Here is a 12,590-nt window from a genome sequence, read left to right as displayed (position 1 = left end):
ATATTTGTATGTAAAACTTTGATCCCCTATTGTGGCCCCATCCAACCCCAGGGGCCCATGATTTGAACAAACTTGAATCTGCATTATGCCAGGAAGCTTTCATGTAAATCTCAGCTTTTCTGGCTCAGTGGTTCTTGAGAAGAAGATTTTTAAAGTTTTTCCCTATATATTTGTATGTAAAACTTTGATCCCCCCTTGTGGCCCCCCATCCTACCACCGGGGGCCATGATTTGAACAAACTTGAATCTGCAATATGTCAGGAAGCTTTCAGGTAAATTTCAGCTCTTCTGGCCCAGTGGTTCTTGAGAATAAGATTTTTAAATGACCCCACCCTATTTTTGCATTTTTGTGATTATCTCCCCTTTGAAAAGGACATGGCCCTTCATTTGAACAAACTTGAAAGCCCTTCACCCAAGGATGCTTTTGGCCAAGTTAGGTTGAAATTGGCCCAGTGGTTCTGGAGAAGAAGTCGAAAATGTGAAAAGTTTACAGACAGACAGACAGACGGACGCCGGACAAAATGTGATCAGAATAGCTCACTTGAACCTTCGGTTCAGGTGAGCTAAAAACACTGACCTCTATAATATCATTCTATCAATTTTACAGCCCTAGTGGTCAACAAACAAAACACTGACCCCTATAATATCATTCTATCAATTTTACAGTCCTAGTGGTCAACAAACAAAACACTGACCCCTATAAAATCATTCTATCAATTTTACAGTCCTAGTGGTCAACAAACAAAACACTGACCCTATAAAATCATTCTATCAATTTAACAGTTCTAGAGATCAAAAATCGAAACACTGACCTCTATAACACCATTTTATCAATTTCACAGTGGAAATATTTGCATTATGCCGAGTCTCTTTGAAATCATTGAAGGGCATGAACATGTACAATTTTCTGTTATAATATTTGGTAATGACCAATTCTTATGTACCATGCTGTACATACATCAAATCATTCCTTATTACACCTCAAACACAAAAACACTTCCTAGCTACACCGTAAAACAACACATCATTCCGTAACTACATCAAATAAAGTGCACCGCCACGGCACATGATACGCCCGTCACATATTGTTAACAGTATAGATTGTACCCATTAAAACATTTGTTTTTATATCAACTTAATTAAATGTCACAGTGACCTTAAAGTAGGATGCGACACACCTTCTACCTAAGATGCATTAGTTGACCAATTTTGGTGATTCTAGGTCTAATAGTTTTCAAGTTATGAGCCGGACAAGTTTTTGCCATATATGGCCATATCTTCTTAATGAAAAGTCAAAGTGACCTGGTTTTAATGTGCGACACACCTTCTACCCAAGATGTATCTACAGACAAAGTTTGATGATTCTAGGCCTTGTAGTATTTAAGTTACGGGTCGGACACGAAAAAGCTAACAGACGGACGGACAGACGGATATCTTCTTAATGAAAAGTCACAGTGACCTGGTTTTAATGTGCGACACACCTTCTACCCAAGATGTATCTACAGACAAAGTTTGATGATTCTAGGCCTTGTAGTATTTAAGTTACGGGTCGGACACGAAAAAGCTAACAGACGGACGGACAGACGGACGGACATGAACGCCATACCATAATACGTCCCGTCTTAAGACGGGCGTATAAAAACACCACATCATTCTAGGCTAGCTACACCGAAAAACACCACATCATTCCGTAACTACACCAAAAAACACCACATCATTCTAGGCTAGCACCACCGAAAACACCACATCATTCCCTAGCTACCCTGAAATACACATCATTCTGAAGCTACCCGAAATCACATCATTCCCTAGCTACCCTGAAAAACACATCACCCCTAGCTACCCTGAAAAACACATCACCCCTAGCTCCACCAAAAACATCATTCTAGGCTAGCACCACCGAAAACACCACATCATTCCCTAGCTACCCTGAAAAATACATCATTCAGAAGCTACCCGAAATCATCACATCATTTCCTAGCTACCCTGAAAAACACATCACCCCTAGCTCCACCAAAAACATCATTCTAGGCTAGCACCACCGAAAACACCACATCATTCCCTAGCTACCCTGAAAAACACATCATTCAGAAGCTACCCGAAATCACATCATTCCCTAGCTACCCTGAAAAACACATCACCCCTAGCTACCCTGAAAAACACATCACCCCTAGCTCCACCAAAAACATCATTCTAGGCTAGCACCACCGAAAACACCACATCATTCCCTAGCTACCCTGAAAAATACATCATTCAGAAGCTACCCGAAATCATCACATCATTTCCTAGCTACCCTGAAAAACACATCACCCCTAGCTCCACCAAAAACATCATTCTAAGCTAGCACCACCAAAAACACCACATCATTCCCTAGCTACCCTGAAAAACACATCATTCAGAAGCTACCCGAAATCATCATATCATTTCCTAGCTACCCTGAAAAACACATCACCCCTAGCTCCACCAAAAACATCATTCTAGGCTAGCTACATCGAAAACACCACATCGCTCCCTAGCTATTCCAAAAACAAATCATTCTGTAGCTATCCCCAAAACACCACATCATTTCCTAGCTCCACTGAAAAACACATCATCCCTTGCTCCACCGAAAACACATCATTCTAGACTAGCTACATGTACCTCGAAAACACCACATCATTCTGTATCTACCCAAAAACACCACATCATTCTGTATCTACCCCAAAACACCACATCAATCTGTAACTACATCAAACAAGAGGCCCATGGGTTATATCGCTCAACTGAGTCACCTTGGCCCATATTTAAAGATTTTCCTTATATATTCGCATGTAAAACTTTGATCACTTTTATGGCCCTAACCTATCCCCGAGCGCCATGATTTTTACAAATTTTTACATGTAAAATTTTGATCCCCTATTGTGGCCCCAACCTATCCTGTGGGATATGATTTTAACAAATTTGAATTTGTACTATGTCAGGAAGCTTTCATGTAAATTTCAGCTCTTCTGGCCCAGTGGTTCTTGAGAAGAAGATTCTTAAACGACCCAACCTATTTTTAAATTTTTGTGATTATCTTCCCTTTGAAGGGGGCATGGCCCTTTATTAGAACAAACTTGAATCCTCTTCACCAAATAATGCTTTGTGCCAAGTTAGGTTGAAATTGACCCTGTGGTTCTGGAGATTTTTAAATGTTGTCAATGTATTTTTAATATTTCGCAATTATCTTCCCTTGGAAAGGGGCATGGCCCTTCATTTGAAGAAATTTAAATCCCCTTCACCCAAGGATATTTTGTGCTAAATTTGATTGATATTTGCCCAGTAGTTCTGGAAAAGAGGATAAAAATGTGAAAAGTTTACAACGCCATCTATAACATACAATGAACAAATTTCAATTAGAAAAGCTCAACTTAGCCTTCGACTTAGGCGAGAATACCACATCATTCACAGTCACCTATTTCAGGGTCATGACCTTTTCCCTTTGATGCATCAGCTGACCATGTTTGATAGTCCTAAACCTCACAGTGTGAAAAATAAAACCAAAACATGAAAAAGCCAAGAGACGTATAGAAAGCTCATACCATATACGGCCTGTCAACAAACAAGTGTAGAAAAGACGCACCAAAACATTACCTAACTACACCTAAAAATTACCTAGATACACCAAATCATTACCTAGATACACCAAAACATTACCTCAGCTACACCAAAACATTACCTAGATACACCAAAACATTACCTAGATACACCAAAACATTACCCAGTTACACCAAAACATTACCTAGATACACCAAAACATTACCTAGCTATACCAAAACATTACCTAGCTACACCAAAACATTACCTAGATACACCAAAACATTACCTCAGCTTCATCAAAACAATCCCTAGGCTACACCAAGATATTACCTCAGCTTCACCAAAACATTACCTCAGCTACACCAAAACATTACCTAGCTACACAAAAACATTACCTAGCTACACCGAAACAATTCCTAGCTACACCAAAACATTACCTAGCTACACTAAAACATTACCTCAGCTACACCAAAACATTACCTCAGCTACACCAAAACATTACCTAGCTACACAAAAACATTACTTAGCCACACCAAAACATTACCTCAGCTACACCAAAACATTACCTCAGCTACACCAAATATTACCTCAGCTACACCAAAACATTACCTAGCTACACCAAAACATTACCTCAGCTACACTAAAACATTCCCTCAACTACACCAAAACATTACCTAGCTACACCAAACATTACCTAGCTACACAAAAACATGACCACAGCTACATCAAAACATTACCTAGCTACACCAAACATTACCTACCTACACAAACACATTACCTAGCTACAGCAAAACATTACCTAGCTACACCAAACTTTACCTCAGCTACACCAAAACATTACCTCAGCTTCACCAAAACATTACCTCAGCTACATCAAAACATTACCTCAGCTTCACCAAAACATTACCTAGCTACACCAACACATTACCTGGTTACACCAAAACATTACCTCAGCTACATCAAAACATTACCTCAGCTACAACAAAACATTACCTCAGCTACACCAAAACATTACCTAGCTACACCAAACTTTACCTAGCTACACCAAAACATTACCTAGCTACACCAAAACATTACCTAGCTACACAAAAACATTACCTCAGCTACATCAAAACATTACCTAGCTACATCAAAACATTACCTCAGCTACATCAAAACATTACCTCAGCTACATCAAAACATTACCTAGCTACACCAAACATTACCTAGCTACACAAAAACATTACCTCAGCTACATCAAAACATTACCTAGCTACACCAAACATTACCTAGCTACACAAAAACATTACCTAGCTACAGCAAAACATTACCTAGCTACACCAAACTTTACCTCAGCTACACCAAACATTACCTCAGCTACATCAAAACATTACCTAGCTACACCAAAACATTACCTAGCTATACCAAAACATTCCCTCGACTACATCAAAACATTACCTCAGCTACACCAAAACATTACCTAGCTACACCAAACATCACCTCAGCTACACCAAAACATTACCTAGCTACACCAAAACATTACCTAGCTACACCAAACTTTACCTCAGCTACACCAAACATTACCTCAGCTACATCAAAACATTACCTAGCTACACCAAAACATTACCTAGCTATACCAAAACATTCCCTCGACTACATCAAAACATTACCTCAGCTACACCAAAACATTACCTAGCTACACCAAACATCACCTCAGCTACACCAAAACATTACCTAGCTACACCAAAACATTACCTCAGCTTCACCAACACATTACCTCAGCTACACCAAAACATTACCTCAGCTTCACCAAAACTTTACCTTAGCTTCACCAAACATTACCTCAGCTACACCTAAACATTACCTCAGCTACACCTAAACATTACCTCAGCTACACTAAAACATTTTCTTAGCTACACCAAAACATTCCCTCATCTTCACCAGAAAACTACACCAAAAGATTCCCATGATCTTTCCATTTTATGGTGGACATGTCTGCAATACCTCAAGTGTTCTTTTTCATTTAGATATGTATGAATGTATACACAAATTCAGGAAATCACACAGAAAGATCCAAAACTTCAATTATCTATTGTTCAAAAGAATAAAATTACAAGCCTCAGCAACACAATTATAACTCCACTGCGACCAAATACATGTATATTGGAGGAAACTACAAGGAATACCGCCATTTAAAAGTATCCTGGTGACCTACTTTTTTGATGAATCCAGATCTGGAGCACCAGAGCTGGAATGTGCTGGTAATCCATTACAGGAGGAGTAAGCTTGATTCTGATTGGCTGAAATGCCAATACTGTTTTCTGTGTCTCCTCCAAGTAATTTTATCACCTAAAATTTACAAAAAGACTTTAAGAATCACACATGTACGTATCCAAGGAAAACTGTCATAAAACAACCTGCATACCTTCTGTGAATTTTGATCTGTGACAAAATATGAATAAAATTTCATATTGTAATAAACATTCTGATTTCAAAGATTCTTGAGGAATCTGATGATCATGGAATAAATGGAGAATTTGCTGCTGCAGAAAATCACATTCTTGGAAAAAAACAAAATTCTTTTACCAGTTGAAGATCCTGAGCAATGGCTAGATCCATAGCTGTTTGTCCATCAGAGTGTAGTTTTTTAGTGTCCGCCCCTCTCTCAACCAAAAGCTTCACTACTCCCTGGTGATTTTTACTGATGGCCCAACTCAGGGACTGAAAAAAATATCCTGAATGATTGTGCAATGTGGAAAAGTACGGAAGACGATAGGTGGCAGGGTATAGAATTTTAATATCCATTTAACTGGCGGTCGCCACTTAATTTATATGGCAGCTCCCACTTAATCTAACTGGTTGCTGCCATATGAATTAACTGGCAACCGCCACTTATTTTATCTGGCGGCTGCCACTTTATTTATCTGGCGGCCACCATTTAATTCATCTAGCGGCCACCACTTAAAGGGACTGATTCACGATTTTCTTCCAAATTTTGTTTTTCACTTTAAATGATCACAATCTACAGTCTAATATGTTAAGAAGGTTTCACACACAAATTAAGGTTATTCATCATGACAGAAGCTCATTATAGAGAGTTTATCATTTGTTTTGAAAACAAAGATTGAGATGTGTTATTGTTTACGGGGTTTTCAAAATAAATGGATATTGATCCAAGTTTATTATATATATCACATCTCAAGTATACTTTAGGTAAAATGTGTCATTTAAAAGTTAAAATGTGTGATTGTACAAAATGAAGATGCTTTAAAGTACAAAATAACGTTTCATTGGTTTGTTTGTTTACACTAAAAGACTCGAGTCTTTGTTTACATAACAAAGAATCAAAGCTGAAATATTGCTCTTATCCTTACATTCTGACGGTCCAAATTTTGGTTGTCAGCATTAAATGAGCAATATTTTTCATTTCTAACATCAAAATTGAAAATCATTTCTTTCGAAAAACGTGAACCAGTCCCTTTAATTTATACGAGGTGGCTGCCAATTTCAAAAACAATTTAATTTATACTGCTGAGTGATTGTTTTTGAAACATTTCGAATAGTACGCAGACACATAGCATTGCTTTTCAAAGTGTTGGGACAGTCGGAGGAGAAATTGTCCTCTACAATTATTGACAAGCAGAAAAGGAACCTAATAATTTTTCTTTTGCCAAAACTTCATACTCCTAAATTGGAGGGAGGGGGACCTGTATCCGTCCTTCAATTCATCAGTTCATTCATTAAATATCACATTTTTACCATTCATTACTACCACCAAAAAAGTGGGGAGGGGGCCAATCTGCCAATCAATCTTATTTTACATGTGAAAATAACTTAGTTTGCATGTGAAAATATCGGAAAATGAAAAAAAGTGGAGGGTCAGCTCCCTGGTTATAGGTGCCTGATACTTTATCACATTAAGTACACATGAAGATTTTCTTGTGCGCGAATCTGTCGACATTTGATATCATAAATATTTATACAACTTTGTAAATTAACAGCAAAATCAACAAACAATAATACTCTTTAAATTGTATATCACATACATAGTACTGAGTATTGGAGAGGGAAATAACAGGAATTCCACCCCTTTTATTTTGATAGAGAGAGGAGTTGAATAACTGGTGGTCGCCATATGACTCAAGTGGTGGCCATCAGTTAAATGAATATCAATTCTATACCCTGGCACCCATCGGCTTCCATAGAGAAGCCCCATTACTTATCTGTATATTCAGGTCTCATTTTAAAAACAGATATGCTGCAACACATACGTATAGGTAATGTCTATAGTAGAAGAATTCTATTGAGTTTTATTGATAATATTCAAATTGACTAAAAATTAAAGGGCATGATATAAAGCAGAAGATTTGGTCATGTGTAGAAAACATGTAGACTGCTCATTTGAGTTACTGTATACCGGGATATACAGGTGTTCTTTCCCTGTTTTATCCCCCCCCCCTTTTGTAGTCAGTGGGTGAATCTCAGAATGAACGATACTATTTTGTCTCTTATCTCCCTTTCGACATCACCATGTCTGGGAAAATTTTAATTGGGGTGAAAGAAAGACAAAAATAACACGAGATAAAAATAATCCTGTACACAGTATCTTGCACTCTCAAAGACTAGACTCTCCTGGACTTTCACTGTTATCAAATCAAATCCTTTGATCTATTCAAGTATACCACTACACAAGGATCTTGGGGGAGGGGCGGATCAAGTTTTTAGTGATCCTAAAGTTATGAGACTTTACAGCAATCCAAGCAAGCAAATCGGGGGATCTAATTTTCATTAGACCAATGAACCCCCTTAACGTGGACCCACAATAAAAAAAATTTTAAGTGGCTTAACATTTCGCACCCCTTCCCCAACAACTTTCACCCAGCAGTGATTTTTGTTTTTGTTTTTCAAACTACCACCCCTCCTTTTGAATTGGGAAAAATTAGCGACATTTTCCTTAAATTGGGAAAAAATCATTCATAGTAAATTAAAATGGTAACGATGCATAAAATAAGCAAATAATAACAAATGCTTTTTTCAAGGTTGATTTCAGATCTGATTTAAAATCATAAAATAAATCACTATATAACATTAAATATGTATGGGAAGTCACACCTTGTATAAATATTATTTACTTTTTTAAGAATTACTTATTGTCTAATTTCATAAAAAAAGTAATTTACCAGCATTTGTACCCAAAATCTTGTAAATATTATATCAATTATCAATTTTCCAGAATGTCTCTTCTGTTTGTATTTTTCGGATATTAGTAAAATCCTATACAGTAATACTGTTGGCCACTTCCTGTTATTAGCTTGACCCTACATATAGTGGCAGTCAAACTGAAAGTGTGAACAATATGGCTTAATGTGTATCTGGAAACTATATACTATGCTGCACATTTGCTTATATGGATGCCTCCATTGTTTTACATATTCTTTATATAACCTTTTGCATGTGCAGGGGTTTGGAGAATAAAACTGAAGAAAAAAATCGTATTTACTCTTTGTCCGCAATATACAGAAACTTTTTGTTTAAGGGGGCTCACTACACCCTGAAATAGTTTCTCAAATCAGTACGAATTGATTTAATCATAAAAGATATGATGATATATAATACGTATATATGCCAAAATGGCAGAAATTATACAAATTTGGATAAAAACATGATTTTCAAAAAAATTATTTCGACAGAAATGAACAAGACTCTGGCAGATTTGAACTCGAGATCTACGGTTCACCAGCCCAATGCTTTAACCACTGAGCTACAATGATATACAAACAAATCGATAGATACATATAATTTCAGAAACGTTTAAATCGCCATCTTATGACGTAGTGCCATAAAGAGTATAAGCTTTAGTGTAGTGAGCTACCTTAAAATGGCCTAATTTCCCTAGATTTAAAATTGAGAAAAACATATTTATAATTGGGAAAAAATAGCTAATTTTGGTAAGGGGAAACAGCCAAATATCGGTGGCATTTTAAACAACCCCCCCCCCCTCCAAAAAAAATCACTGATCCAGGGTAACAATGAGTACATTTACACATGTTCACCTCAACAACATTCCATACCCTGAAGAATATTAATCATTCAGAAATCAAGTCATACAATCATTTCATGCCTACTAGGGAAACAGTCTAAACTATTGTCCCGAGGTAGTGGGGAAGATGGGAAATAGTTGTCAGAGGCCATAGGCCAGGTACAACAGTGTCCCAGGTCTTCTCCACTACCTCGGGACAATAGTTTAGACCGTTTTCCTAGTAGGCATGAAATAATCGTTTTATTACCTAACCTGCTAATTATTGTCTCACATGACCAAGAAACAGTTCGTCATGTGATCGGGTTATAGTGGGTCACATAATGAACTGTTTCACCCCGGCTGCTCATTTTGTGTACTTTTCTCTGCTGATTAAAGTTGGAAAACAGGAAAAAAGTATGTAATATGAATATATATAGTAGATTAGGTAATAAAATTCCACTGTTTGAAATTCTAAGTAATGAAACAAACAATGCACATGTAAAGTGTTTCCTAAGAAGTCATGCACCACTCTCCGTCCAGTCCCGGTTGTAAGAAAGCATTAACCACTCACTGTCCAGCCCCGGTTGTAAGAAATCATTAACCACTCACTGTCCAGCCCCGGTTATCCTGTTTGTTGATGTTAGCTTCTTTGTCTAGTAGCCTTGACACGACCTTGACCCTACCCTCTCTACAGGCGTACATTAACGGAGACATGTGGTACCTGCATGCAAATACAATGATAATAATTTTTCATATTATGTTACATTGTGTGTATAATGGACAAAGTGCAGTTTGGGCCATTTTATATCCCCATTCAGATATCAACAATTTTATATAAAAGAATGAGACCTGGTCATGCACTTATACCTAATTGATCAAAGAATCACCAAGGAATACGAAAAACATTTAAAATTTCTGAAAACATTGCAACTTTTTGAACTCTGGTTTGCTTTATTTCAATACATGAAAAAAAAAAAAAAGACCCATAAATATATAACATAAATTTTCAAGTTCACATTCCAACATAAAAACATTTAATCCTTTACATCTGAGCCAGTTTAGATGGCAGGTTTGCATCAGTCATGACATCATCATACCCCCCCCCCCCCCACCCCCCCTCACCTGAGACGTAAACTATCTAATACAGAAAACCTGGTCATTCATGTCAACTTATAATGCAAATATCATACATGTATTAAAATGCAAGAGAAATGCCTCATGAAGTTATCACTTTATAATTGTCTGAACATCATAGTTTTAAGGCTCTGACAAAGGTCTTTGTTTATAATCATGAAATATTTTCATTCTGAAATATTTGCTTTATTTGTAAGCTTCTTTCAATCCATAGTTCACACATATTTGAATAATGTTTCAGGAATCTATCGAGAAGTTTATCAACCTGGCTACATTGAAATTCTTCACCTTGTTTGTATCGACTGACATTGCAGTGACTGTTCAACTGTAGAAAATTTCCAGATCTCTGAACATTGTCTACCTTATAGACTTGTCTACCGAGTTGTAGGTACCTGTCGTGAGTATTGAGTTTGACTAAGTTGGAGGTATCTGTCATAAGTATTGATTTTGACTGAATTGGAGGTACCTGTCATGAGTATTGAGATTGACTGAGTTGGAGGTACCTGTCATGAGTATTAAGTTTGACTGAGTTGGAGGTACCTGTCATGAGTATTGAGTTTGACTGAGTTGGAGGTACCTGTCGTGAGTATTGAGTTTGACTAAGTTGGAGGTATCTGTCATAAGTATTGAGTTTGACTGAATTGGAGGTACCTGTCATAAGTTTTGATTTTGACCGAGTTGGAGGTACATGTCGTGAGTATTGAGTTTGACTGAGTTGAAGGTACCTGTCATGAGTATTGAGTTTGACCCCTCTCTCCAGGAGGTAATCCACACACTGCAGAATGTTGTCCTCGTTATTAGAGGTGGAGCCACAGGCCGCCATCAACACAGTGTACGTATCTGGAATAATTGACAGAATTTGTGGGATTGGCCATATTTCAAGATTTTATTAATTAACTTTGTTCTCAATCAAGAAAGCTGCTGTACATTTTTTTTAACAAATTATCCAAGAGTGTGAACATATAGATGACTTGACCATTCACAGCTACATAGCTTTGACCTTTCAATTCACCAAATATGAAGTCTTTATCTTGTATGTTTATAACTCAAAATAAATGACAACTGGTATAGTTAAAGGCAGACAAATCATAGAGTTCAGAACACACCCAATAACAATATAAAGTAAAACACACTTAGGCCAAAAAATTAAAGGGACTGATTCACGATTTTACCAAAAATTTTGTTTTTCACTTTTAATGATCAAAATCTACTGTCTAATGTGTTTGAAAGATTTCACATGAAAATTAAGGTGATACATCATCACAGAATCTCATTTTAGAGAGTTTATTATTTGTTTTGTAAACAAAGATTGCGGTATGCTATTGTTTACGAAATTTTCAAAAGAAATGGATATCGATCTAAGTACATTGTATTATTATATCTTTCACATTTCATTTCAAGCATTTTTGGGGTGAAATGTGTCATCTAAAAGTTAAAATTTGTTACTATGCAAAATTAAGATGCATTATATTGCAAAATCAATATTTCACTTGTTTGTTTGCTTACATAAAAAGACTCGAGTCTTTGTTTACATAACACATATTTAAGGCTAAAATATTACTTTTATTCTTGCATTCAGAAAATCAAAATTTTGGCTGTCAACATTAAATGAGCTATATTTCTAATGTTTAACATCAAAAATGAAAAATATTTTTATCAAAAATCGTGAACCAGTCCCTTTAATAAATAGTTTCACAAGAACTGTAGCATCAGTTACATTTCAAACGCAAACATAATCAGAGTCATACAAACTTAACACAAGGAGAAGATTGGAGCATTGTGTGGTAAAATTACTTTTACCTCTGTGACCATGGAGATCCTCACCAATATTGTGGAGGAACTTTACCTTTGTATCCATGGAGATTTGCCCCAATAACCTGGAGGAATTTTACCTTTGTATC

General features: G+C 36.7%; 1 protein-coding gene across 1 annotated transcript in view; it reads right to left on the bottom strand.

Annotated features, from left to right (window-relative positions):
* The window catches only part of LOC125653878 (ankyrin repeat, SAM and basic leucine zipper domain-containing protein 1-like), a 38,029-nt gene that overhangs the window by 18,893 nt on the left and 6,546 nt on the right, over positions 1–12,590 (bottom strand). The window contains exons 4-7 of the mRNA XM_048883562.2: positions 11,415–11,529; positions 10,165–10,276; positions 6,123–6,257; positions 5,752–5,885 (exon numbers count right to left, since the gene is read on the bottom strand). Coding sequence (XP_048739519.1) covers positions 5,752–5,885; positions 6,123–6,257; positions 10,165–10,276; positions 11,415–11,529 — 496 coding nt within the window. The remainder of the gene's footprint in view (positions 1–5,751; positions 5,886–6,122; positions 6,258–10,164; positions 10,277–11,414; positions 11,530–12,590) is intronic.

Source organism: Ostrea edulis, chromosome 7 (assembly GCF_947568905.1).
Source record: "Ostrea edulis chromosome 7, xbOstEdul1.1, whole genome shotgun sequence".
NCBI lineage: Eukaryota > Metazoa > Mollusca > Bivalvia > Ostreida > Ostreidae > Ostrea > Ostrea edulis.
This window is presented reverse-complemented; position numbering and strand designations above follow the sequence as displayed.